At 44.4% G+C, this 27,519-nt stretch overlaps 4 protein-coding genes across 6 annotated transcripts in view; 3 read left to right on the top strand and 1 right to left on the bottom strand.

Moving 5' to 3' along the window:
• The window catches only part of prkar2aa (protein kinase, cAMP-dependent, regulatory, type II, alpha A), a 44,876-nt gene extending 38,737 nt beyond the window's left edge, over positions 1-6,139 (top strand). Inside the window, exons 6-11 of the mRNA XM_076740468.1 lie at positions 893-1,034; positions 1,462-1,563; positions 1,907-1,981; positions 2,120-2,185; positions 2,704-2,842; positions 4,752-6,139. Of these exons, the coding sequence (XP_076596583.1) occupies positions 893-1,034; positions 1,462-1,563; positions 1,907-1,981; positions 2,120-2,185; positions 2,704-2,842; positions 4,752-4,876 (649 nt within the window). The 3' untranslated portion in view covers positions 4,877-6,139. The remainder of the gene's footprint in view (positions 1-892; positions 1,035-1,461; positions 1,564-1,906; positions 1,982-2,119; positions 2,186-2,703; positions 2,843-4,751) is intronic.
• A 559-nt stretch (positions 6,140-6,698) lies between these two features.
• Positions 6,699-14,949, top strand: hyal3 (hyaluronidase 3). Of its 2 annotated transcripts, none has more exons than XM_076741974.1 (7): positions 6,699-6,803; positions 12,529-12,807; positions 13,066-13,501; positions 13,617-13,764; positions 13,918-14,041; positions 14,172-14,261; positions 14,363-14,949. In XM_076741974.1, exons 2-7 carry the CDS (start codon positions 12,556-12,558, stop codon positions 14,675-14,677), a joined length of 1,365 nt encoding a protein of 454 aa, XP_076598089.1. In that variant the 5' UTR covers positions 6,699-6,803; positions 12,529-12,555; the 3' UTR covers positions 14,678-14,949. The 2 variants fall into 2 exon arrangements, with proteins under 2 accessions (XP_076598089.1, XP_076598087.1); XM_076741972.1 differs by lacking the exon at positions 6,699-6,803 and adding an exon at positions 6,811-8,500.
• A 71-nt stretch (positions 14,950-15,020) lies between these two features.
• On the bottom strand, positions 15,021-18,154 carry LOC143327557 (uncharacterized). 2 transcript variants are annotated; one of them, XM_076741976.1, is made up of 4 exons: positions 17,778-18,154; positions 16,642-16,847; positions 15,962-16,180; positions 15,021-15,742 (listed from the first exon to the last, which is right to left on the bottom strand). In XM_076741976.1, exons 2-4 carry the CDS (start codon positions 16,775-16,777, stop codon positions 15,606-15,608), a joined length of 492 nt encoding a protein of 163 aa, XP_076598091.1. In that variant the 5' UTR covers positions 16,778-16,847; positions 17,778-18,154; the 3' UTR covers positions 15,021-15,605. The 2 variants fall into 2 exon arrangements, with proteins under 2 accessions (XP_076598091.1, XP_076598090.1); XM_076741975.1 differs by having other exon boundaries at positions 15,606-15,742; positions 16,642-16,785; positions 17,778-18,107.
• Positions 18,155-19,396: 1,242 nt separating this feature from the next.
• amt (aminomethyltransferase) lies at positions 19,397-26,195 on the top strand. The gene is made up of 9 exons (XM_076741615.1): positions 19,397-19,660; positions 21,176-21,343; positions 21,503-21,583; positions 21,816-21,947; positions 22,047-22,125; positions 22,442-22,587; positions 23,872-24,052; positions 24,252-24,407; positions 24,861-26,195. The coding sequence occupies exons 1-9, from the start codon at positions 19,526-19,528 to the stop codon at positions 25,034-25,036; spliced, it is 1,254 nt and encodes a 417-aa protein (XP_076597730.1). The 5' UTR covers positions 19,397-19,525; the 3' UTR covers positions 25,037-26,195.
• Positions 26,196-27,519: the final 1,324 nt, after the last annotated feature.

Here is a 27,519-nt window from a genome sequence, read left to right as displayed (position 1 = left end):
GAGCCTTGAAGACAGGAAGTAGCTGGAAATCACTCAGAAACCCTCAGGGATGAGGAGTAAATGTACAGCAGGAGCGGCGATGTGAAGAGGATCATTGTTGTCCTCAGTTCTGATTGGTCTTGGCTCAAGCAGATTTATTTTGTGAAATGGATCAATGACTTCAGCTTTCACTCCTGCTTACTTTACTTTCTTCGTATTTCAAACAGTGGGTGGATCGTGTCACTTTGCTGTCAGGTAGGCAAAGACACGAGTGATCATCGTTCCCATCGTCATGTTAATCCAGTCAAACTAAGTTAATACTCAAACAGTGACAAGGGTTTTAGCCCGACTACGCAACCAATGGGAGGACAGGCTATCTTACAAAATGACTGGTTAATCCTGGCGAGCAACATCGTTGCAAATTACCTTCTGCAAGTTTAATCCTCATAGAGAGAGAGAGGGAGAGAGGGGGGGAGACAGAGCCTCTCTGCTGAAGTGTTGCTGTCTGTCAGAAAAACCATTACCAAACATTTTTGATACTGTACATACAGATATACAGCAGTGTTTCAGAGAAGTTACATTTCTCCAACCATTACATATTGTTACAATTGAGAACTTGTGTGAAAAACATCTATTTGAACTCCACTATAGACACATTGCACCCACACAAACAGTCAATGATTTACTCACCCAGTGGACCAAACTACAGCAGGGTCCTGCCAGAGGCTACACATAATCTGTTATTCGACGTCTGTTTTAACCAGTCAATAAACAAAACACTGAGCAGCTCTCAGCTTTTGCTGCCGTTAAATAGATCAAAGTCATTCTGGTTTATGAATTTCTGTCTTTTCTCTTTCCTGTGTTTGCTGTTTGTTTTTCTCTTTCCCTAACTCTCCCTCTCTTCTCTCTGCAGGGGTGTGTATGACATCGTGGTAACGGGAACATGCGTGGGTCAGTATAACAATAAGGGCAGCTTCGGGGAGCTGGCACTCATGTACAACACGCCACGTGCCGCCACCATTGTTGCCACCCAGGAGGGGGCACTATGGGGACTGGTAAGAATATGCATATAGACAATGGGATGGGATGTGTGTCACGCGTGTGTGTTATGTTACAGTGTTTTAGAATCATTGGGAGTTAATGTAAAAACACTCTGGAGCCGTTTTTGTCAAAGTCACATTTAAACCAGTACTACCTACAGTGTCACCTTTGTTAAAACTTAAAAGGTCAGTTTTCAGCTCTTGTTGTCTCTAACGATTGTATTTTGAGCATGTTAAGTACAGTTTCTCTTACCCAACACTGTACTTTGAGCTGGGATGCACAAACATGTTAAGAATGGAGCTCTGTTATCTATGAATGGAGCCGGTGCTCTGCTCTGATGGTTTATGCTGCTGCAGCTCCTCCCTGTGGCCGAGCAGAGGACGACCAGCAACAGAATCTGCCTCCAGGAGGTGTTTGTTCACTCCTGTTTGTTTTCCCTAGGACCGTGCCACTTTTCGTAGACTCATTGTGAAGAACAATGCCAAGAAGAGGAGGATGTACGAGTGTTTCATTGAGTCTGTGCCCTTACTCAAATCACTGGAGGTGAGTTTAGTCGAGTTTTAGTTGGTCTTTTTTAGAAACTCCTCTCACTGTCTCCAGCAGTTTTTAGCTCTTTGCCTCCCCCTCTCCTTCACAGTCTACCTTCCACTTACACAGCATCACCTGTGGAGCTAGCCTTCCAGCTAACAGCACTCAGCACTGTTTTTAGGAACAGTTACCTGCCCTTTTTTTCCATCACTAATCTTTAAATGTACAGAACATGTGGTCAGTGGTCCAAGTGAGAACACAGTAGAGAAAATGAAGAGACTGATAAATGGATATAGTCATTCATGCTCTGCATGTGGAGTCAGTGAAACCATTCCCTCTGCCACCCTTTTCTGTCCAGGCCACAGAAAGGATGAAGATAGTGGATGTATTAGGAGCGAAGCAGTTCTCAGATGGCGAGCGTATCATCACACAGGTAAGACATGGATACAGCTGGTTTCGTGTGGGCAGAGCGGGACTCTAACTGTGGAATGTTTTAGGATTTCATCATACAAATGCAGCACGTAACTCATTTCAAATGTATTCACAAGTTGACTGTTTTCTTCCTCCTCAGGGAGACAAGGCGGACTGCTTCTATATTGTAGAATCTGGGGAGGTCAAGATCATGATGAAGAGTAAAGTAAGATACTCCTCGTCTTCTTCATTTCTCTTTTTCAGCCCTTTCTTGCTGTGAGGTTGAACTTGTTTCACCTTGCACCCCTCAGAGGCCCCTGTGGGTGAACACACTCTCCTTCATGTCTTTTCAACGTGTTTCCAGCAGTCACCCCTCGGCTGGCTGTCATGCAAAGACCCAGCTGCTTAAAAGAATGAAGGCCAGATCACATGAATGTAAAGATTCAGCCACTCTCAGAGGCTGATGAATTTTCAAAAATGCTTTCATTGATGGGAATATGCACATGTGTAAAAGCTGAGTGTGTCCATCTCCCAGGCTGTTTCTGTGCAGAGCATTTAGACAGTGACAACCCACACTCCCCAATCAAAACCACCAGTGTTTCCTGGTTTTGCCTAGCAACAGTGGGAATCACAAGTGTCTGCTCAGCCGCTGAGTACTTCTTGGTGGGGGCAGGAAAAAAAAACAGGGCGCTCTGTGATTCCTAACCTTTAATCCTCTCCTCTCCTCTCTTCTCCTCCACGCAGACGAAGGCAGACCATGCAGACAATGCGGAGGTGGAGATAACGCGCTGTAGCAGAGGTCATTACTTTGGGGAGCTGGCCTTGGTCACCAACAAGCCCCGGGCCGCCTCAGCCTACGCAGTGGGCGATGTCAAGTGTTTGGGTAAGACGGAATGCACTCCGACACACTTGTTAAAGGCGTTTGTCAGCATCGATGTTAATGCTGCACACAAAGTAGCTTTGTTTCAACATTAGATTGATTATATTGCTTTTGTTTTCTTTTTGCTCTATGACAAGTTTTTATAATGTGTGTTCCTTTCAGCTAATTTATGTTCAAGGACTGGGCATGCCAAGTTCTTTATGAAGCTGTAATTTAGAGGATTCAGCAAATCCCTGGTGTGTAGTTTATATTGAAGGGAATAATGGCTCTTTGAAGGGAGACAGATCTTATGGCTCTGTTTCAGAGAGCTGTTCAAAAGAACGGCTCATCATTCTTTTTGATCTTTTTAAGGGGGCGGTGGCTGGTAGGTGTTTCTGCAAAATAATCACTAGTATAAGATTTGGATTCCATTCAAACTAAGACACCACACCATTAAAATTTCATGTCACATGTGTGAACTTCACTTTTTGCGTCCTCTCAGTTGTCTAGTGCCTCGTGGCGAGACGTGCACAGTTGTGCGTTTGAGGGCTACCGGCGCAACGTACAAAAGAATCAGTGTGCTTGGCTTGGCAAGCTGATAGGCCTGAAGTGTCAGGCCAGTGTTTAAGCTGCTAAATGAAATGAACAAATCAAAGAGAAAACAACACAGAGCAGCTACAGTCCCTCTGAACTGTAGACCACCAGCCTCCCTGTCTGCTTTTAACCTGATGGTTTGACCTCTGTCTGTCATCATGCATGATTGGTTACACACACATCCACAGCGTTCAGTCAGTGTATGAGCTGCAGGTGGCCGAGCAGCACGGCGACAAGATCATCCTATTATTCTGTCTTCATTTACAGAAAAAGAGAAAAAGACAAAATAGGCTCTCTTGCGGTAGCCAGCTCCCAGCGTTCACTTTGAGGAGCCGACTCTTTCACGACCGACTCTAATAGATTCAAACTTTATGTGAGATTAAAAGCAAGTTAATAAGTGACATTTGAAGCACTCAACCTTACAGCAGTGTCTGTGGCATTCATTTTCCACAGATTGAATTGTTAGAAGCAGCGTGTGGTGAGATGGCAAGTGGCATTTGAGTTTGGTTTAATTCATGATTGGTCTTCATTTTGTCTGTCATCGCCTTTTATTTCTTTGTTGATTTAAAGGCCATTCAGTAATTATTTTTGCTTTTAAAGTGGGCGCACTCATTCAGGCTCTGCAGTGATATGAGCAGCTCTTCTCTTTTTGGAAATGAACACAGGATTTTTAGTAGCTGCTCGTGCTTCTCTGTCGCCTCTCGTCTCTGTCGTGAAAGTTTTTTTTAATAGCTCTAATTGCACAGCTTATGTTTGTTTATTCACGTGGGTTATTTTTTCACAGTTGCTGTAGTGTCAGTCACTCTTTGTGCTCTCAATATTAGCCACGCACACACTGTCAGTATTCTCACTCACCTGTCTTTCGCTGTGCTCTCTGTTTACTGTACTCACAGTACAACAGCCTGACTTGAACAGCTGATCGGCTTCGAAGCAGAGAAAAGTGTCCCTCACCCGTACTGCAGCAGCCGATGCTGTCTGTTGTACTCTTGTCATTCCGCCTTTTCTGTTAAAGGCTGGAAAAGATGAGCAGGACTTCAAGGGTCCTCCAGGGCCCTGTAAGAACATTTAAGATGGGATCAGGAGTGCCTTTCTACCTGTGCCAAACAAGTTTCTAAGCACAAATAAAAAAAAAAAATCCTCTCCCGTTGAAAACATCTCATTGTTGACTCCATGGCTGCAATGTTCTGATGCTCATAGAGTAAAAACCTGAGCTCATCCTGACAGATGAGGATGTGTTGGATTGAGAATGAGCCCAGTGGATTGTTTAAGCAACTGAGATGACTCCACAAAGACACACCTGATGCCCTAATGACTCTCTCTCTGTCTCTCTCTCTCTCAGTAATAGACGTGCAGGCGTTTGAGCGCCTCCTGGGCTCCTGTAAGGAGATCATGAAGAGGAACATCGCCCACTATGAGGAGCAGCTGGTGGCCCTGTTTGGTTCCAGCATGGACCTGAGAGACTGAGCCTCCCACACCACCCTCCGTGCCTTCTACTACACACACACACACACGCACACACACACACACACACACACACACACACACATCGTCCTCTCTCACATCATGCAGTGGCTACACAGAGTCGTAGTAAGCTTCACACAGGCCATGCAAACACAATTGGCTCAGCTGCAAGTACATAAATGCCCACAGAGTACGAACACACACTCATACATGTACACTGACACCAATGTAGGCACTGAGAGACGCCCACTTCAATTAGTCTGCTCACCCTCGTGCACATACTAGCTCAACACACTCCTTGATAAGCTCACTTCGTAGATGCACACCCACACAAACACAGAGCTAGCTAGAGGCCACACACCTCGTGGACTGAGCCAGCGTCGACCTCTCAGTATGAATGTCTTTACTGCAGTGACCTTAACGCAGGGAACGCAGTGTGAGGACATAAAATATTCACACACATACTTTCACACTCCATACACATGTTTAAAAACACACCGTCATGCTTTGTTTGTGCAGGCTTTGCATTCACGTGAGCACTTAAACAACTCAAAGTTGTTCCAACAAGCCTCAGTAAAGGACACATCAACATACACACACACACACACATACACAGACACACAGGGGTACAGATGCTCAAAAACACATAGGTTACCACACTTGCAAAAACGGACACATTGTGGTAAAATGGAGACGAAAAACTTTAAAAATCTCTGAAAAGGAAAATGAATGAAAAATGCAAAAACAAAAAAAAGAGAGAGAGAGAAGTTTAAAGACAAATAAGTTTTAGAAACATTTTATGAAGATAAAAAACAGAAGCTTTGATAAAATATTATTTAAATACAAAAAGTGTTTCCTCTTTGGGAGGCCGGGGTGCAGAACTTTGTGGGCGCGCTCCATTTCTTCCTCTACTGTTGTTGATTGAGTTGAGTTGAGTTAGTGCTGGTGATTATTGCAGTACCACAGAAGAAGCAGTGAAAACAATAACAACCCTACGTTTTCTGGGCCATTGTTATTCTATCATTGACGCCACACTTCATTGTATTGAATTAATTATTAATGTATTGTTATTATATATTCATTTATTATTTTTTGTTTTACTTTGACCAGTTCTGATAAAATTCACCATCCATCTCTGACAAAATGTAAAAACAGACAAAAAAATTCTAATAAAAACAGTAGTGCTTATTTCTCCTTGATTATCCTTGAATGAGTTGTCCTGGATTTAAAAAAAAAAAGAAAATAAAGCAAACATTTTGTTAAAAATCTTGCCTCTGTTGAATTTCTGATGATTTCAGTGTGTGAAATGTGGTAAAACATTTTGATGGTTCACTTGTACGTGAGGGACGGCAAAACGCTTTATGTTGCAATACAACAGCCTTGCAGTAAATACACATTGGTAAGCACATAACTTTCAGTGTTGTCTGCCTGTCGGAGGTGATGATTGAACTGAGTGCTGATCTGTGATGCAACAGTTTACCTTAAAGCAAATATCCTGTTGGATGCGTTTCAGTGTCTAGTACGATGTCAGTGTGCTGTTTGTTGAGGCAGTTTCCCACTGTTTGCTCATGTCATTTGCAACTACTGGAGCAGAACTACAGAAAGTATTTGCTGTACTGTAATAAAGTCCAGACTAGTAATTTATTGGACACTTCCAGCAGGTCTGTAGCTTCATCTTGCGTTGTTGTGTAATAACACTCCCCTCCGCAGGGTGGCAGACATGGCCGCTTAGAGCAGAGAGAAAATCAACCGGAACATTTCCTCCCTACAGGAGGTGAGGCATATTCACGGTTAGGGACTGATCGTGGAGCAGATACTATTTGACAGTTATCAGCTGTTGTCCCGCGTTGGTAGATTTAAATCTGACCATAGATCAGCGGTGGGTCACAGAGGAGCACGAGCACCGGCGGCGAACCGCGAGACTGAAAATGTAGGTAACGAGTGGTGAGAAACGACCGAGAATGTAGTTTGATTCGCGAATGACCAGAAAACGTGTGGTTCCTCCGATTAGCTAACAAATGTCCCTGTACTGAATGCACGTCTAATGATGAAAGTCAGCGCGTGAGGTGGGTCGCGTGCAGGACCGACTTGGTCTTACCTTACATGGAGGTTGATGCTAAAAAGGGAGGGGGGCAAAATAGTTTACAAGTACGGCTGTCGATGCGTGCGGGGGTCCAAATGTTGCTCGTAAAGGAGGCGCAGGAGTTCACGTACGAGTAAACTATGAAGAAGACAGTTTGATAGTTCATATTCACACCGACCACGACCACAGTGCACCTACGGCCGCTGCTGTCAGATGGAGAAAGCACCGCAAACCAAGTTAAAATATACCATGTCTTCATTTTACTGCCCGCCTGACTGCCGTGCTTGCGTGCTGGTCAGGGACAAACGTTAAAAATGAAGATGTGTACAAACCGTGATCAGATTTACTGGCGTGCAGAGGTTGCAAAGATCTGCTGGATCAAGAGTATAACTGATGTCCTTTCATTAGAAATACTTACACACAAAATAACACCCTGTAAAATGATGCTGCCTGATTGAATGTGGACCAGGAATATTGGTGTCGGCAGAAAAGTATTTTTAGTTAAATAACTTGCATAAATCGCAGCTTGTTAGCTGTAAATCGCTTCCGCCATCGTCATAGTACGCATGTGCAAAATACGGCCGACAACAAAACATATTTTCACTGAGTGTCATGTTTTGAATGCCGAAATACAGTCACCTTGTCGAAAGACAATTACGCGACGCTCCCGGGAAAGACATGAAGATGTTTCAACGAAGAGACATGAGCTGGAAATACATTTTCTCTAAGACGAAAACGAAATGTGACTTCTCTCATGACACATTTCATCTTTGGCTCGTTTCAGCTTTAGTCGGTGGAAAGGTTGGCTGCTCTGAAGCCTGGAGGAAGCACTTCATTACCTCACATCTTATTTTTATCCATAAGAAATTACATTTTCTTTAAACAGAATAAGCCATGTTCCAGCTACAAACGAGCAATGAAACAGCTACTGAAGCTTGAAAATGGAGGTCTGACCCACCTCCCCGACATACCTGCCTCAGTAAGCTGTATGGGACCTCTCCTCTATTTAATTGATCAAGTCCCGTACACACAGCAGTGAATCGATGTTATATGCTAGAAAATCACTTTGTTTTTAAATCCCATTGGAGCTAAACGCTGCCTCACAAGAATGTGAGAGTCGGTGCCTTGCTCAAGAGCCCTTAAATACAGTGGAAGCTGACAGGGCCCTTTTCATAATAAACATTTTGACATCACAGAGGGAACTGTACAGGTGGAAATGATGAAATTAATAATGGCTGAATACTCATGCTTTGCTGAGTCAGACGGTGAAAAAAAGCCCATAACCTCCCAACAAAGTGCCATGAATTCACGTCACTGGCGATAAATGTGAAGAGTTTGGATCCCTTATTGTTGTTCAAAGGAAACGCAGCATATGAAGCTGACATTTTTTTTTTTTTATCTTCAGTGTTCAGTCAGCCACCAGTTTCCTCTTACGTCTTTGTAACATCCCTTTTTGTTAGCTTGAATGTGAAATTGCATTGAGCAGGCGGCACCATGTTCACAGCTGTTTGACAGGCAGGCGTTTGGCTTCAGCTTCTCTCTTGGTGAGTTAGTATTTCTTAGCTTTCTGTGTGGGTTTTTTTTTGTTTTTTTTTTTGTTTTTTTTTTTCTATTTCTGCAATACCAAAATGAATCCCATGGTCCCATAAAATGGACCACATCATTTGTTCTAGTCATTGTAGGCTTGTGTTGTTTCATCTGTGAACATTTATAGATGCTGTAAATCTTGAAGGTTTACCTGACTCTGTCTCTGCCTCTTTGAGATGATCTTTAGGGCTAAACAGAGTTTTAGACTCTTTGTGACCAAAAACTTCTTGAACTGTACTTGAGTTATTGACGTCTTTGTGATGTATGATGGTATAAACTGTCACAGCACTACCATGTGTTGGTTCGCTTGGTGCTACAAAATGCCAACTTTAAATTGTCATCATGGTCATCAGTAACATAAGAGAATATGGGGCAGAAGGATGAATCCATCACAGTTTATGTTTTTATGAATTGAATCACAAAAATATGCAGGAATAGATGGCTAACACACAGATTAGCCTAAATAATTAGTGAAATAATGCAGTGTGCTTTGTGGACTGAGTGTTTCTGATGCATTGCAGTTCAGCCTTCTCGACAGATTGTGTGGTAAGATGTGTTAGAGCGACTTCCTCATTCATGATGATGGCATTAAAACATCATATGACTCAGCGATTAATGTACAAGAAGCTCTATAAGAGGCATCCATTGAACAACATTCAGACAACTCAGGTACATAATGAGGGGTGAGGGGTACAGTGTGTGAGTGACCATGAATACTATCATTGTTTTAGAATCATCTCCTTCATTGTGATGGACGTCTGTAAGCACAGTCAGCCTCTCAGTGTGTCCACCTGTTGCGGTTACATTGTGGACAGGAAGCAGGATCTGTGTAACCAGTCACAGTGTGAAGCAAAGGATGGACGACTATGTTTTAGTGCTGCGTGAGAGGTGATTAAAATCTCCCAACAAACAGTGCCTTCAGACATCCTTACCTGTGTCCAGTCATCAGCGTGCTTGTGCAGGGCAGAGGTCAGGCACCTCATTCTGCTCGGCCAAAATTTGACCACACACACTGACATGTTCACACACTGTTAAAATATGCAGTGTGACAAACATGAAAGGTGTGACTTTTCGTCTGTCCTAACAATAGCTGTGGTTACCAGCAGAAGGAGGCTGCTGTTGTTGTTGGTGCAGAGCAGAGGTGGATGCAGACACGTCCCTCCCAACACACGCATGGACCAGAGCCATGCAAACAGCCTCGTCGGCCTGTAATTCTCATTGGACGCTTTGTTTGACGGATAGAATGACTCATCCTTGGGTAGATAGAGCTTTACTGCAAGTGGTGCAAAAAAAAAAAACCTTTAGCCTGAGAGGCCAAGCTGTTCCCTAAATCAATACATTAATAGGTTTTCTCAGGGTCAGGTGATATCTTAAAAAGATTCTGTGTCCAGCCCCACTGACCCACGCCTGAACACTGTCCATGAGCAAGGCACACAAGTCCCAACGATCTGATCACAGTCTGCTACAGAAACCGTGTGGCGGACGGTAAAGCTTGCAGCGTTAACAGGAAGTGCGGAGAGAGATTAGGAGGAGATCAACGCCCTACTTTTGTCCTCCTGCATGTGTCTCTTCTTACAGCAGCCCTGAGCTCAGGACCTGTCAGGACACCGGCGACACATCGTTTTGTAATACTGTGATGTGATCAGACTAACCATGAAATTGAGGAACTGCACATTGATCATTTTCTAACATGTCCGTTTTGTAACATTTGACGCTTTGCTGTAGGATTTGATGAAGACTGACATTAGTTAAACCCTGATCACCACAGGTCTGAACCATTAACGACAGCAAAATCCAAACCGGAGAGCGAACGTGAGCTGAACGCTGATCTTCACCCCATCTCAGCCTCAGACAGTCAGACACAGGATGTTGAGAAAGACTCTGAACAAACAGAGAAGATCCGTGCGGTTCCGGTCCACCGGCGTCCGGACCTGCTGGTGCCCTGCGCTGACCTGGTCAACTCCGAGTGGCAGAGGAGCCAGGCCGCCCGGGTTCACTCCCTCCAGAAGTCCTGTCCAGAGTTCCCCATCTGCCTGGTTCTGCTGCAGGGCCACAGAGAGTCAGAGCGGCTGCTCGGCCACGCCCGGCTCTCCCGGGTCGTAGGTCACAGCGGCAGCCTGTTCGTCGAGTCGGTGGTCGTGTCCAAGGCGGAGCGAGGGAAGGGCTACGGCCGGACTCTGATGGAGGAGACTGAGCGCTACGCCAAAGGCAGAGGGTTCAAGCGCCTGTGCCTGACCACCCACGATAAGCAGCATTTCTACGCCCACCTGGGCTACGTGCTGTCCACGCCAGTGCAGAACGCAGGTGCCATGACGGCGTTTGTTCCCATGGAGATGCTTTTGAGGTTCTCCAGAATGCCGAATGAAGAGGCGAGCACGCAGAAACAGACAAAGGTGGAGGCTCAAGTACCACCGGGGAGCAGGGACCCAGGAGGTGCTTGTGTTGCAGGGTCACCTCCACCTTCCAGTTTACCTCCTCCTCCTCAACCTCCTCTTACCTCCGTTCCTCCACCACCGCATCCTCCTTCTATCCCTCCTTCTCCATCTGTCCCTCCTCCTCCTCCTATCCCTCCTCCTCCTCCTTCCATCCCTCCTCCACTAACTCCTCCTCCTTCCAGCCCTCCTCCACCTCCTCCTCCGCCTCAGTCTGCAGGGCAGCTTGTAGTTCAGACTCTGACTGAAACCCCCTACAGAGACGCCCGAGGAGTTCCCATCTATTGGATGCACAAAGACATTTGACCAACACACGATCGGATACCCTCATATGTTCACGTGTGCACACATCGAAAGACAGAAATATATGCGCAAACATATGAAGAACACACACAGAAGAGGAGTGATGGAGGGAGGACGGGGTGTGGGAGACAGAAATGATTTAGTAAACCAAAGAAATACAGAAAACACTTCACTGCTACCCCACAGTCAGTCTCTCTGAAGCACAGTCTGTAAAGGCCAGCAAATATCACAACGTATCAGGTGAAAACTGCAGCACACTGGACTTCAGTCAACCTTTTATTGTCATAGTTTTGCCCGTCATTCTTTTTGAGTGTTTTGGAAGTGAAGAAGATGAAGGTCACTCAGCTCTTGTTTTCACTTCCAAATAGCTGCTTTAGATAAAACTGCACATTAAACTGAACTTCAGTGTCTGTGTCTCCACTGAAGAAGTGACCGGAATAGAAATGATGTCCAACACAATGAGAATTAAAAACAGGATGTAAAGCAGAACTTTTATTAAATGCTAGAGTTGTTTACGTCCCCTCCGTTCAATAGCCTGTTTGGTTTATTGTTATTTTAGTTGGATGTTTAACCGTCACTGTGCAGAATGATGACTGTCCAGAGTTTGACACGAGAAGACTGTTTTAAAATCCATCTGCTGACGTGGCAAAGTTTACACTTCAAATCCGAGTTTAAAATGTGGAGTAAATGTGATTCAAGAACTTTTAACTAGTTAAATGATAATCAGACATAAATTCAAAGGGGATTGTTATTATATGTATTAAAAGACGTTTTGATGGGGTCTTTTAAGAGTTGTGACAAAGCTGGCGAAAGCTCAGGAAAGAGAATCTAGAAAAAAAAACTACTTTGGCTCATCCAACAACCAATTTAATTACTCTTGCCCTTTGAGCAGCTCTGCTCCTCAGGTCCTCTCTATATCTGCTGCTTTATTAAATTATGTGATGCTGTGATGTTGAGCTCGAGCTTGAACTGCTGCAGAACTAAAGTCTTATTCAACACTTCTTATGTTGATGAAAATGATGCTTCTTATTACATCTGATGTTTGCATTGTGAAATGTTCTGAAAATAAAGAGACTTGAATCAAATATTACTTTGACTTTATTGCTCTGTTTTATTAACTGTCAGGATTTTTAATAATCAGCTTTTTTATGTTTTCTCAGAGTGCAAAACAGCCAATTAGGGGTTATTTAACATCTGTCTCCCAGTGCCTCATCTATAAGTCTCACAAGCCTGTTTCTGTCTTCTGTCAGGAAGGACACATCAGAGGGTGAACAGCCATGGTGCTGTCTCACCTCCTTCTCCCCTTTCTCCTCCTCCTCTTCATCTCTCCTGTCCCCTCCACCCATGGGCTTGTCCTCCCTCGTGACTCCCTGCCTGCTGTGGCTGCAGCAGGTCCCATCCTGGAGGACCGGCCCTTCGTGGTGGTGTGGAACATGCCCACGGCCCAGTGTGAGAAACGCTACAATATCCACCTGGACCTGGGAGACTTTGACATCGTGGAGAACAGACAGCAGCGCTTCCAGGGACAGGTGATCGATTAGTCAAATATCTGGCTTTTTAGCTGGCAGGTGCTTTGCTGCACTCATTAGCCTGTCACTAATGTTGTCTCTGTGCAGCCTGATGCTGGGAAGCGAGTGATCAGTGTGTTTATCAGAGCTGAATTCAGTTGCCTGCTGCTGTTAGAAACAGGTTAATGAGGATGCTGAGACTAAAGCAAACAGTCTGAACATCAATCTGAAGGAGTCTGATAATAATCCCATATTGGGAAATGTTAACATGTTTTCCAGAAAATGACCATCTTCTACCGTGACCGGCTGGGGAAGTATCCATACATCTCCCGAGATGGCAGGAAAGTGAACGGAGGCATACCGCAGCTTGGTGACCTCTCAGCTCACCTTTCCGTCGCGGCGACACAGATATCTGGCTTGTTGCAGCCAAACTTCAGTGGTTTAGCCGTCATCGATTGGGAAGAGTGGCAGCCATTGTGGAAGGGAAACTTTGGAACCAAGATGGAGTATCGGAGGCTGTCCAAGCTGCTGGTGAGACAGGAGAGACCGGATCTGCCGGACAAGGACAGGACATCATTGGCAAGGCAACAGTTTGAGGAGAGCGCCCGGAAGTTCATGGAGGAGACGCTGCAGTCAGCAGTCAGGGATCGTCCCAGTGGACTGTGGGGGTTTTATGGATTTCCTGCCTGCCTTAATAAGCACAAGAGAAAGACAGGTAGGAACACTTACTGTGCGTTGAGCTGTTTGGTTGATGGGTTGTGTCCTATAGTGATCACTCTCTACAAAGCACAAACTGACCTGTGATTTTCTTGTTTTACATGTGTGATCAGATGAAAGCTACACAGGACGCTGCCACAGCGGCACTAAAAAGCTAAACAACCAGCTGTCCTGGCTGTGGCGTCAGTCCACGGCTCTGTATCCCAGCATCTACCTGCCCCAGAGGCTGGCAGGGTCCATGGATGCAGCTCTGATGGTCAGGTACAGAGAACCAAGAAACATGAAGAAAAGTTCGCCCGTTAAACTGCTTCAGTCATGAAAACTACTGTCATTTATCTGTCGTTCATCTGAGGTCCAGCTAAATGCAGGATGTTAAAGGAGTTACTGATGGACATTTGTGTCGCCTTCACTCAGACACAGACTGCTGGAGGCTTTGAGGGTGGCATCAGTTTGGCGCCATGGCAACAGTACTCATGCCACACCCGTCCTTCCCTACGCCAGGCTAGCATTCACACACACTCTCAACTTTCTTAATAAGGTGGGCTTCACTGCGGCTTAGAAAAACATACACACTCGTGCAAACACATAGCAATTTATTAGCTACTTAACATGATCAAATATATACAAAAAAAAATCTTGTGTGTGTGTGTGTGTGTGTCCACGTGCAGACAGACCTGGTGCACACACTGGGGGAGAGTGCGGCGCTGGGAGCTGCTGGAGCTGTGCTGTGGGGAGAGCTGAAATTTGCCAAATCCAAGGTGTGTTATGTTTGTGAGAGAGTTATGTGTGTGTGCGTGTGTGTGTGTGTGTGTGTGTGTGTGTGTTGTGTGTGTAACCCTCTCCCCTCCTGCCCCCCTAGCATCAGTGCATCCTTCTCAGAGACTACATACACACTGTCTTGGGTCCCTTTGTCCGGTCGCTGAGGTCTGACACACACCGCTGCAGCCTCCAGCTTTGCCACAGCAACGGGCGCTGTGCCAGGCGACGCCCCAGCTCTGGTCACATGGTCTCCTCCAGTGCAGCCATGACCTCTGATCCTTATGAATTCAACCTCCTCGCTGGCTGCTCCAGTGGCAAACCTTCACACAAGCACTTCATGTGCCAGTGCTACCCAGGCTGGACCGGGCCGGAGTGTCGGGAGAGGAAGGACGAAAAGAGGCAGAAGAACAAGTAACCCAAGTGTTTCAGCCCGCGCTCACGGAAGACCGAGGACATTTCTGTAGATGTGAGGCCTCCACATCTTGTCATAATAAAAATAACTTTGGATAAATAAATGTATGAATGTGGATTTATCAGCGTATTTTTAAAAAGGGTGAAATGTTTCCCCTAGGCCGCCTGCGTGGACTGCTTCTAAGTGTCTAGATAGTGGCAGTTATACTCACATGACATGTTTGACCTTAACCATAATTCCCCTCATGCATGCCCTTCAGACAGCCTGAGTCCACCACGGATTCTAAGAAAATGTAGTTGCTGGTCCTAAAATCAAAAAAGAACAAAACAAGAGTTTTGTCTTTGTTATCACATTTATTGGGTTGCGTTTGTGGTCAAAGGCAGTTTTGCTTTTGTCAGTCCACCACATTTTGACTGTGGTGTTCCACATGTTACTCTGTGAGAGGTGCACCGTGTTAACTGAATAACACCGACTCCACCCACACAATATGAGTGGCAGGACAGAAGTGACACAGCTTTGTGTGACACAGTGGAAACAGTTTATAACCGCTCATTCATACATTCGCAATGTATTGTTATGAGACACACTGCCTCCATTCATTTCATCTGCTTAAATAACGGTGCCGTCACAGGAAAAACAAAAAAAGATCTCTGAGTTCTTTCAAAAGTCCTTTTCATATTGTGAGCAGGCAGGAGAGAGCAGAACAGTTCTCAGAAATCTCCCACCTCTTCACAACACGGTTCAGTTAGTTACACTTAATCTTGAAACTCAGACATTTACAGAACATTTTGACAAATGTTTCTTCTTCAAGGAAAAAACTCCACTGTAAAACACAGTTCTGCTGTACTTTAAAGCGTCTCCTGTGTGATATTTAAAGTGTTTTTGCGTGTATGTATACATGTAAATGTTTATTCTTCTGTGGAACTCTTCCTCATGTCCCTCCTCTCATGGCTGTCAGGTTGTGTCTCAGTGCCTGCAGTTCTTGGATCAGCAGTGACAGCTCTGTGGCTGCGGCCTCTTTCTCCCTCAGTGCCTCAGTCAGCATCCGGACGGCGCCGCCCTGCTGGACTGGAGGAGAAACAGGAATAAAATCAGACTCAGTTTGTCCATCTTGGGTTACACTAAGCAAAATGTGTTAAATTCACAGTGATGTTAAAGAAAAAAAAATGTATAATGATTGCATGACGTAGCTTGAAATAGAAATTAAAGTGGAAAATTGCAAATAACATGATAAATGTAAAGACATCAGGGCGAACACATGACAATGAGTGAAATATGATATCTCACCCAGAAAGTAGAAGATGAGAAACACTGTTAGCAGAAGCAATGTGACAATAGCACAGGCCATGGCATAGGCACGCGAAGAACTGGGTGTCAACATATCCTGCAGACGACTTTGCCATTTGCTGCTGACTGGATGGCCTCTTTGATTGACAGCTGTCACGTCACATGTGTAGAGATTCCCATTCGAGGTGGGCGTGTAAGCAGGACGAGGAGGCCTCATCCCTGAAATCATAAACAAGAGAGTCCATCAGTGTCAGTGTGTGTGTACCTTTCCAGCTGATTCATAATGCGAGTGTGTTCATACCTTTGTAGCTGTGTTAGGTTTGTGTGTGTAGCAGCATGGTTATGTTTTTGTAGTGTGTGTATGTTCATATCTTCGTGCCTGTGTTCAGAGGGCATGTGTGTACCTTTGTGACTGTGTTTGGTGTGTGTTTGTGTCTCTGTGGCTGGGTTCAGTGTGTGTGTGTGTGTGTGTGTGTGTGTGTGTGTGTGTGTGTGTGTGTGCGTGTGTGTGTGTGTGTGTGTGTGTACCTTTGTGACTTTGTTTTGTGTGTGTTTGTGTGTGTGTGGCTGGGTTCATGGTGTGTGTGTGTACCTTTGTGGCTGTGTTCATGGTGTGTGTTTGTGTCTCTGTGGCTGGGTTCATGGTGTGTGTGTGTGTGTGTGTGTGTGTGTGTGTGTACCTTTGTGGCTGTGTTCATGGTGTGTTCGGTGGAGGTCGTTGATGGAGTCCACAGAATGGAGCTCGATCTCAGTGAGGTCTCTGTCGCTGACCCTGTGGAACTGAGGGGTGGTCTGGGAGGACGGAGGCCTCGACATCTCGCCTCCTCTTGAGGGAAGAACAGATAGACTGCTCGACGGTTCAACTACTCCACTAGTCAGCACCTTCCTTCCAGTGAATGAATCAACAATATTAGTTTCTAAAAGCCAAAAGCCTGCATCAGTAAACAACACATAGAGCAGCAGAGTTTAACCACCAGCCTGGTCTGACTGAACGGATACCAAGAAATGCAAATGGCCTGTGTATAGATTCACAAAATATTTCCAGCAATGATGCAGTTTTGCAAAAACTTTGCCCTCTGAGTAACTTCACAGGCGATAGACTATGATTGACTAGTTTGTAACTGAAAGATCAGACATGCAAAATAACTTGAGTCTCTTTTTTTTTTTTTAATGTTTGTGCCATTGTCATTTGTAGCCATCCCAAGGCCAACGTGCAAAGTAAAGGGAGGAACTGGGTGATTTAAAAGCACTTCATGTCTAAGTACTTCTCACTAGCTTCACAGGAGACATTGCATCGTTTACTCAAGATGCTTTTTGTCAGCGCTGTGGTTCATTCACCTGTCTTACATTCTATTTTCATATAAACTTCAAATATCAAGTTGGTGATTAATAGTGACGAGGATACGGTGGGTTACTTCCTGAAGTGGAAGTAGTGGAAAGAGAAGTGATAATTAAAAGTAATAAATGGGTCAGCATGTATCATATAAGAGAGCAAGGAAGCAGATCATCTTGGTGTCTATTTGAGCTCAAAACAAACGGGTCATATGAATGGCTGATTTATCAGAGCTATTAATAGAGCTGGTTGTCAAATCCATGAAGGCACAACGTTGCTGGAATTTGGATCAAGGACCAAAGGACAAGAGAGGCTCCTATCTAATCACCAACTGAATGAATGAATGGGTGATTTACTGGATTACTGCCTGACTACCTGATTTACAGACAACCTGATCCCACTCAGGTCACTGTGGTGGCAGACCAGATCAGTAGAATTTGATAGATTACATCGAAAACATACTGTCCTTCTTTTCCCGCTTACCTTCTGATGGCATGTGTGTGTTCTTGTCTATCTGTTGCTCCTCATGTCCACCCAGTCTCCTCACACTGAGACTCACGATCGTCAAAATGTGTCTGGAGCCACACTGTGACACACCGAATCCAACCAAACTCAAGCTAAATCCCAACAATGAATCAGTGATTCCAGGAAAATCCTTGATGTATGAAAACAAAAGGCGACCTCCAGATTTTGCCTCAGGATCCTTCTCTTCCTTGTGAGCGTTTTTGTGTCACTGAGCAACTGTAGGAAGCCCGAGCGCCACCCCCCCCCTCCTACTAACTATGTTTGTGTTAGTCCATGTTCCAATTTAGCCCACCCAGCTGCCCCGTGAGAGAGGTAGAGAGAGGCAGAGCAACGGTGAGAGGGAGAAAGTCCCCCCCCCCCCCCCCCCCCAATCATGCTCATGCACACACCCAACCCTACAGGCCTTCAAGGCTTAAAATAGCAGCAGAGACATGGGGGTATTATTAGTGCCTCAGGCCAAAGGATGAGTCAATGGTCTGGGTGGAGGGCATGATGGGGTACATTGGGATAAACACACACACAAATACTCACATGGACAAATATCAGTGGGTCCGAGTGCGCAGCTTTATCTGACCAACAACACCTATAAGTCAAAAATAAATCTGTAAAAGTGAAATGTACAGCAACCATAATGAAGACTTATGATCTGATGCTACTGGCTTTAATATTAAACATGTATACAAGTGCATTATGTCTTCTGTTTGCACTTTACAGCATGAAGAAGCCACTAAATGTGCTGTTATCCAGGTGTAAAGTAACATGCTCAGTCCACAGCGTGCAAAACACCTGTGTTTTTTTCTATCTTAAATTTGAGATGAAACAGTAATTTGTTGGTTGTTTTTCCCTGTAAACTGTCTGAGACCCTCTGCTTTCAGAAGGAGAAAACAATAGAGTGGGTGCAACTGAGACAGCCTGTGACTCTCATTGATACCACATTGTTCAAGAGCAAGCACAAATCATTAAAAACAAATTATAATGCACAGACATGACAGTTACTAATAAATCGGGTAGGACACCTGTGGAATGGACTATAAATGACTTATTGGTCTTGTTATTACTTTATCCTCTTGGTCTCAGGCTCAGATGAGCTCTCTCACTCGTTTCCTAACCTTGGCAGCATGATAAGCCCCCTGTCCTTGCTAGTTGTCCATCACAGTTCTGTGCCAGGTCAATTTTTGGTCTGGAGTCCATCTCAGCACAACCCTTGGGGTGTGATCTGCCTCCACTGGAAGCACATGGCCCAACCATCTGCTTCCCAATTCTTCCATGCTGCATTTCAGTGATGATGTAGTTGATTTTGTCTTCGTCTGTTTAATTCACAGGTTGTGATCTTGTTTGACCAGCAGTACCAAACCTACACAAAAAGCAAAAAGTTAAAAAAAATAATAATAATAATAAAATACTTTCAAGAAACAAACAGTGTCATCACAGTGAGAATCAGGTTAAAAGAGTTCAAACACAGTACTGTACTGATGTGTAATCACTATGATCTAATATAATATGAGTTAGTCACTGCACTCGCTGGTAGACTCATCAACTACATTTCCCACAAGCCCTTGCTCCTTCCTCCGCTCTATGCCACTTCATGTGTTTTTGCCAGGAAAGCAGGAATTCCACAGAGTGGAGTCCAAAGAGTTCAGGAACAGCGGAAGTGTTACCCGTCAGGGGAGCGTGTGTGTGCGACACTTCAGCGGGGACTCAGGTGCATGATGTGGGCTCGGCTGCTGGTTGGGGTCGGGGGTTCGGGGCTCGGCCTGCGAGCTTCCAGGGACGGTTTGCTGCGGGTCGCTGGAGCTGGATGTGCGGGGAAGCAGCAGCAGAGGCAGGCTTCAAGTGCAGAGGTGAGCGGAGCTTGAAGAGTCGCTGCGCGGTGAACTTCTGTGTCCACAAGTGATCCAAAGTGTTCAGTTTACAGCAGCTTGATCACAGTTTTCTCGCTGGAAGATGATGCAGGAAGATTGTTACGAGGCCAGACACTGTATCTGTGGGACAGAGTCATTTCATAGAGTGAAAGTATTAGTTATTAGTATAAGTTAATGATCATCATGTCTGTGACCCTCCAGTGAGTTCATTATCGTATTTATGATCATTTTCTTCTTCAGATATCTTTGTTAAACTTATATAATATTCTTTTTGAACTGACGTTTAAGACGTGTGATGTGTTCATTGTCCTCACTGGTAGGTTTGACATCATACACCCTGAAAGGTTTGAGGTGTTTTTGGACTCCGTGTTTAAAGCCATTTTGGCCCTCATATTTGAATCAGTGGCTCTGTAAGTGTGGCTGCATGTTCCAGTAATAACATGAGAGTGTGTCACAGCAGCAGTGAGTCCATGCAGACATAATGTGCATCTGTCCCAGCAGACTGCCGCCCTCCCTCCCTGCCTCACATCACTGAGCCGTACAGCATGATTTTTATTAAAACCACGAGTGACTGGCTCTGCCGTACTGTCAGCACTGCCTGGCCTCTGCTTCCAGGCCTCCACATGTGACCTTACCCAGATTCATTCATTCACTCAAAGGAGGTTATTAAGGACATAATACAGAAGACATCAGTCGCACGTGTGATTTCTCAAGCAGCTATGATTAAAATCATATCGGTGGGAGCCTTTAAAGTCCCTTAAAATGTATGTGATTCGTATTTGGGTGTTTGCACAAAGCAGAACGGGTAAAGAGAGTAAAGTCCTGACCACGTGGAGCGCCCTAATCTGTGGTGCTTCATTAAGTGTGTGTGTGTGCACATAATCAGAACACCCACTTCTCCTCTGTTCATTCAAATTAATAGCTGACTTTGGACTTGAACGGTTTTGTGCAAAGCAGTTGAGTCTTATGTAAAGTGCCGACACCTTCTGTCCCATCATGCATTTCTGCCGCTGCACTGATAAGCCCCCTGCACTGGCTGAGTTCAAAGGGCAGAAAGAACGGTCTGTCTTTTGAGTGTTTGATAGATCAGACCAGAAACAGCTTCATATTCAACAAAGATGTGCCATCTCTGTGCCATTTGCAGTATATACTGTCAATGAATATTTGGATTAGTTAAGGGGAAAAAATCCTGCTTATTTTAGTACATGCATCTTCTCAGGAAGTGGCCAGATTATTATTAATGAACTGAAAACTGCTATACAACAATGAGATATGAAGAGATTTTTAGAAACATGACTGACATGGTGTATTTAAACATTGCATAGATGCTTAAAATCCTTATTCCAGCTCCTTTTAAGGTGCATCATTTCAACAGCCATCTAGTATCATAATTAATATTTCAAAAAATTTCACTTCCTGTATTTCAGCTGTGATTCCTCTATTCCCTGTCTTTCTCTTTCTTGCACACTCAGTCAAGTGTTTTCTTTCCTCCAGGCTGCACTGAAGAAGACTCCGCTGTTTGACTTCCACAGGGAGCATGGGGGGAAGATGGTGGGCTTTGCAGGCTGGAGTATGCCTGTGCAGTACAAAGACAGTCACATCGCCTCACACATGCACACCAGAGAGCACTGCTCCATCTTCGACGTCAGCCACATGCTGCAGGTGAGATGAGTTTAGACTGACACTCCTGAACACAGGTGAACAAATACAAATTGAAACTCATACATCACATTCATAGACACTTGCTTCCTGAAACAATGCACAAGATAAAACTGGGACTGCTGTGTTTAAACACTCTTTTCATGCTTCTTTTTCTGACAGACCAAAGTCCATGGCAAAGACAGGGTGACGTTCATGGAGTCCTTAGTGGTTGCAGATATTGCAGAACTGAAGGACAACCAGGTGAGACGAAGGATTGTTGGATGTTGAACCTGCAGTAACTGTTTTGTGTCCAAGCAGGCTGTAAAAACATCATTTACATATTCAGTTGATGGGGTGAGCTTGTTAGCAAACAGTTGCATATTTTGCATCCAGCAGACAGAGCAACATGATCAATAGTTTGGAGCTGTGTTTCTGGCCACCTTATTCGGTTCTCACCCACTCATCTCTGTGTCTCCCCTGCCTCACCCCTCAGGGTACACTGACCCTCTTCACCAATGAGAAAGGAGGGATTATTGACGACCTCATTGTGACAAAGACGAACCAGGGCTACCTCTACGTGGTCTCCAACGCTGGCTGCGCTGACAAGGACTCGGCTCGTATGAAGGTAAATACAGACAAAGTGTGTACAGGAGAGTCTGATAGACCGATGCAAAGTGTCTAATGTGTGTGTGCGTGCGTACGTGCTTGTGTGTTTTGCCTGTAGGCCAGACTGGCAGAGTTCAAAGCTAAAGGTTTTGATGTGGATCTGGAGTTCCTTGATGAAGCGCTCATTGCTCTGCAAGGTAAAATATTCATCCTCTGACTTTCTTCTTCCTTACTTTATTCCTTTCATCCACCCTATTTCATTTCTTTCTTTCCCCACTTTTCCTTTCATTCTTTCAGTTGCCTCCTCAGTTTTACCCTGTCAGTACTTCTCTCATCATTTCATGCTTCTGTTGCACGTTGTTTCACTCCTTCTTCCATCAGTTCTTTTCCACTCGCTTTCACTCTCTCCTCACTGAATCCTTTTTAATGGACCATTTGACTTCCTCTGTGTAGGACTCTGCATGCCTTACTTCATGTAGATAACATACCAGTTGTTGTGCTGTGTCCTGTCAGGTCCTTCTATGTCTCAGGTGCTCCAGGAGGGGCTGAAGGAGGATCTCAGTAAGCTGACCTTCATGACCTCCACCTTGGCCACTGTGTTCGGGATTCCTGGCTGCAGGGTGACCCGCTGTGGATACACTGGAGAGGACGGGGTGGAGGTCAGCATCTCTGTAGCTCTTTCTTTCTGTGCACTGCCACTTTTTTTTGCCTTTCTTACGACACTGACCTTGAAATGTAATTTAAAAGTTAATTTAAGCTGCCACTTTCCCACAGTTGTAGATTTTTCCTGAGGCCTTGCAGAGATCTCCAATGACTAGATCTCATTTATAGTCTGCAGGCAACAAACCTTGCGTGTGTTCACTGTTACTTCTGTATATCAGGAAACCACATTTTTTATTATTTCTTACTGATAATCGATAAAGTGACATGGAACAAGACAGAGAGTCTGCAGGCTTCAGACCCTTTGAGGCTGTACTTTGGCACCGTAGTGCTTTGAGCTAACTGCTAACATCAGCATGCTATCATGCTCACAGTGACAATGCTAACATGCAGATGTACTAAACACAAAGTAGAGCTGAGCCTGATGGGAATTTCACTACTTTTGCACATATATAGACATAAACCAAACTAAAATAAAAAAAATGTAAAGTTAAGGGGTCACCACAGTTATTACTGTTCATCCTGAGGGGGGCATGAATGTGTGCACCAAATTTCCCACTGGGGCATTTCTCTCAAAACCACAAATATGAACCTCATGGTGTCACTGGAGGAAAAGTCAGGCGGTCACTTCATCCTCTGAGCACCGGAAAGGTCTGCGCAAAATTTCACGTCAATCCATCGTATAACTTTTGAGAACAGAGCCAAGCCGCCAGCGTGGCGTACTCACATGGTTTCCTCCTCCTGTCAGGAATCACTGTATTTCCATGAAACCATGACTGTAAAAGATGGTTTGTGAATCTTTGTATCTGACTCTCGACCGTGGTCAGTTATTCTTTCTGGTATTTTGTCACTTTAATAATCTTCCTTTTGTTGGTACTCTCTGAACATGGTGATACGTCTCTTGTTAACACTGTTAAACACAAATATGCTGAACAGTGTTTTGCTGCCAGAATCCAGATTAATGGTTGGCTGCATGAACTCATCTTCTTGTCCTCTGTGTTGGCCCACTCTGCTGGAGCTCTGCACAGAGCAGGATGGATGTGGGTGGGGAATGTGTTCCTCACTATTTCCCTCAGTGCAAAGACTCACAAACATAGACTGACTATCCACGATGCAATTACTTATTTGACTCATCTGTTTAATACTAATATGTGTTCATTGATGTGTTTTAATTTCAGTATTGATGAGTTAAACTATGCAGCTTCCAGTTCATGGTTGGTTTCCATTAAAACTCCTTGGATGGAGACCCAGCTCTACAGCGTGTCTGTGTCTCTGTGTCCCAGATCTCCGTCCCTCAGTCCAGAGTGGTGGAGCTGACGGAGAAGCTGCTGGCGAACAGCGAGGTGAAGCTGGCCGGTCTCGGCGCGAGGGACAGCCTGCGGCTGGAGGCGGGGCTTTGCCTCTACGGAAACGACATAGATGAGACCACCACACCGGTGGAGGCCACCCTGGTCTGGACCATAGGTCAGATTTTAGCGTTCAATGTGGAATATTTTTAGATTGTTTTTGAAGAAGGCTGTGGTGGAGCGGGTGGTTTGAAGCCAGGACCATCGTTTTTTCTGTTCCTGTTAGCAGCTAGCTGTTGAACACAGCACAGTGGTGGTAACTCTCAGTGCTCAGTGTTCTCTGTAGTAACTCCACTGCTTCGTCTTCTCACACACAGGAAAGCGTCGGCGCCAGGCCAAGGATTTCCCCGGTGCTGACATCATTGTACCTCAGATCAAAGCCAAGACCGCCAGGAAGAGGGTCGGTCTGGTGTCCACCGGCCCCCCCGTCAGACAGCACACACCCATACTTGGCCCTGATGGAAAGGTCATAGGTCAGAAAACAACAGTGTGGGAGTGGTGGACAGGAGAGAGCTGTGCATAATGTGAAATAACAGCAACAGCTTTTCAAATTTAAACAGAAGGTTGAGAGTTTTCTTAAAATAACATAAAAGCACCACTACTGACACAAAAAAGATTTAACATTGAAGCCACATGAAGGATTTTTACATGTGTTGCTGCCAACCTGTGTCTTTTATGGTGCTTCCACTGGAGGCTGCCAAAGTCACACAGTTTTACATTATCATTCCCATCATTTAATGATTGGATGAATAAACAAGTGAATGAATGTAATGTACAGCCAAACAGTGAGTGGATTAAAATGTTAGCGTAACACACAGAGCAGGACCATCATAACATTTCCAGAGTAAGGTTTTATTACGGCTCACTAGCTGTTTCTAAAGACAGACATTTCCAAGGAAAGACCTATTCTTTGCTGTTTTATTCAGGTGAGGTGACCAGCGGCTGCCCCTCGCCCTGTCTGAAAAAGAACGTCGCCATGGGTTACGTGGACGCGGCATTCGCTAAGAATGGAACAGCCATCCAGGTCGAGGTCAGGAAAAAAGCAGTGCCCGCCACCGTCAGCAAGATGCCCTTCGTCCCCACCAACTACTATTCTGGATAAGAGGGACACACACACACATACACACACACACACACACACACACAGTCCACCCACCCAGACACCTGCAGACACTCACACTGGATCATTCCTTCACTCTGCCCCGTACTCACCAATGCTGCCCCCTTCTGTTTACCTCCAGCAATGCAACACCAATGTAAGACTGCTCACCGGCGAGTCCTCTGAGACAAAGTGATCCAAAATGATAAACAGTTACACAGTCCATAACAGGACATAACAGCAGACAGAGACTTTGAGCGGGACATTTAAACAGCCGGCTGCCACTCTACACACAGTCAGTATGCTGCCTTTGTGCGCTTAAGCAAGGCAGCATCTAGTCACATGGTTCCACCTGTGGATGCACAGAGTACATAACAAGCAGTATTGTTGAGTCTGAGAGTGTATGTCTGATGGCACTGGCTTCAACGCTCTGCTAACACGGTTCTCGGACCAAGCTGTGGGTTTTCTTTTTTTCTATTTTGTCAGTGGACACAGCAGCTTAAACTGAAGCAACGTACTGCTCTTCAGTCAGCGAGGCTGTGTGGACGCATCAAATACAGCGACTTTTTGTTGTAGAATATAGGTTTTGCTAATGAAACATGACAGCGTTTACTTTGGACCAAAACAAAGAGATTCCAAATGGTTCATATCACAGAGCCAAATTTCTATTTGGATTGTTGTTAGTCATAAACATGTTAATCAAGGCAGGTCAAACAGGGCCAGCTCATAATCCCTCCAGCACAACCCCCCCCCCCCTCCAAATCTGCTAATTAACACAAACTTCTCCACGTCTTTGGGGGGATTGTGAGGGCGTTCTGGTTCACTGTAACCTGACCTAACTTGATAACCTAACTTGAAAAGATGTAAGTTGTCATTCTGTATGTGCTCTGTCTACTAATGAAATTGAATCTCTGTTTTAAACCAGGACCTTGTCTTTGGGCGTTCTGTGGAGCTCTGAATGTCTTTTTATGAAATGATAACAAACTTAATGCAGAAATAATACTACTGATTTCTAGGTTGTCAGTTTTTGTCAGCTCTGTCTTGAAGGTGCACTGAATGTGTCATCGTGAATTTAAGTATCAATACATTTTCATGTAGACATTTGAAATAACGTTAATGTGATTAGAAAATATCTTCTTTTTATTAAAGACAATTTCCTTTTTATTGTTCCATGATTTTATTTTTTCTACTGACAAAAAAAAAGCCTGAATTCTGCCTCTTTCTCAAAATTTGTCTCATAATTCTGACCGCAGCTTGTTTCCTTTTTTATTTTTTATTGACAACAATACAACATAAAAAAACAAAAAATCTGAAACACTTAAAAAGACACTTCGACGTGACTTCATACAGTTTGGTAAACTGATTTTTGGGGGACAGAATCCTGATGGATGAGTCACAACTTTTTAATTCATTTTCAACAAGGCAGGGAGGGTTTATTGTTTCTCCACTTCCACTCATGAATATGATATTTACCCAGTATTAGAATTAAATTCACCACATGTGAAATCACTGTTGATACACCATCCATATAAATTAACCCCCCCTCCCTTCAGACAGACTGCTGCTGCTCTTTTTACACCCGATCATGTTACTCACCTGTTGCCAGTTAACCTGATTAACTGAGCAATCTTCCACCAGCTGCTTCCTTTCAGCATTTCATTACCTTTCCAGTCTGTTGTTGTCACTGTCCAAACCTTTTTCAAACGTGTTGCTGGCGTCAAATTATAAAGAGGACATTTTGGAAAAACAGTGACATTTCTCAGTTTTAACATTTGATGTGTTATCTTTGAGTCATTTTCATGTAAATGAAACTTTTTTGGAAATGGTTTTATCATACTCATAAGAAACAAGTAGGCCTGAAAACCCCTCAAATCAATTTGATCACTGTGATACTCCTGTTCTTTTATTATGTTGTTTAATATATTTGGGCTATTTATACACGTCTCAGTATGTTTCTTTGTGCGTTCTGTCACAGTAGAAAAAGGTTTTTCACTTCTTACAAATATTAACACGTCTTATTTTATCTGCGTTCACCATTCCTCCCTTTTTATAGGACAGCAGGTATCTTCAGTTTTGGTTAATACTTGTTGAGTCGGTTTAATGAATCATCTAAGACCTCTCTGTGGCATCAAAAGAAAAAATAGAGCTGTGATGTCCAACTTTTTGCCCAACTTAAGATGCAATCAGGAGCAGGTGATGAAACCACTTGAATTAACTCAGAAAGGTTGTTCAAAGATACAGACGCAGTGTTACATGGACGAACAGCTGCTGTTCATTTTACTGGATTATCAGTGTACTGGATAAACAAGGCTTAACACACCATGAGAGGTTTAAGTGAAATTAATCTGAGACCTACATAAAACATCTTGCTTCAGTGCAGTCAGCAGGCTTAGCTCAGACCATTGTCTTTGCCACATGCAGTCTTCTCACCTGCAGACAATTTAGATGTAATTTCCTCACCAATAAATATATCAGCGTCTTCCTCG

This window comes from Chaetodon auriga, chromosome 10 (assembly GCF_051107435.1).
Source record: "Chaetodon auriga isolate fChaAug3 chromosome 10, fChaAug3.hap1, whole genome shotgun sequence".
NCBI classification, from domain to species: Eukaryota; Metazoa; Chordata; class Actinopteri; order Chaetodontiformes; family Chaetodontidae; genus Chaetodon; species Chaetodon auriga.
The sequence above is the reverse complement of the archived record's forward strand: the minus strand, read 5'-3'. Positions and strand labels throughout refer to the sequence as shown.

Excerpts from the sequence above, each read along its gene's own strand:
- LOC143327557 (XM_076741975.1), bottom strand. Across the intron at positions 16,181-16,641 it reads CCATGAACACAGCCACAAAG|GGATGAGGCCTCCTCGTCCT; the intron begins GTACACACACAC and ends TTATGATTTCAG. Across the intron at positions 15,743-15,961 it reads TCTCATCTTCTACTTTCTGG|TCCAGCAGGGCGGCGCCGTC; the intron begins GTGAGATATCAT and ends TTTCTCCTCCAG.
- amt (XM_076741615.1), top strand. The coding sequence starts at position 19,526 with ATGATGTGGGCTCGGCTGCTGGTTGGGGTCGGGGGTTCGGGGCTCGGC. Across the intron at positions 21,344-21,502 it reads ACGTCAGCCACATGCTGCAG|ACCAAAGTCCATGGCAAAGA; the intron begins GTGAGATGAGTT and ends TTTTTCTGACAG. Across the intron at positions 22,126-22,441 it reads AGCGCTCATTGCTCTGCAAG|GTCCTTCTATGTCTCAGGTG; the intron begins GTAAAATATTCA and ends GTGTCCTGTCAG.
- hyal3 (XM_076741974.1), top strand. The coding sequence starts at position 12,556 with ATGGTGCTGTCTCACCTCCTTCTCCCCTTTCTCCTCCTCCTCTTCATC. Across the intron at positions 12,808-13,065 it reads AGCAGCGCTTCCAGGGACAG|AAAATGACCATCTTCTACCG; the intron begins GTGATCGATTAG and ends CATGTTTTCCAG. Across the intron at positions 14,262-14,362 it reads TGAAATTTGCCAAATCCAAG|CATCAGTGCATCCTTCTCAG; the intron begins GTGTGTTATGTT and ends CTGCCCCCCTAG.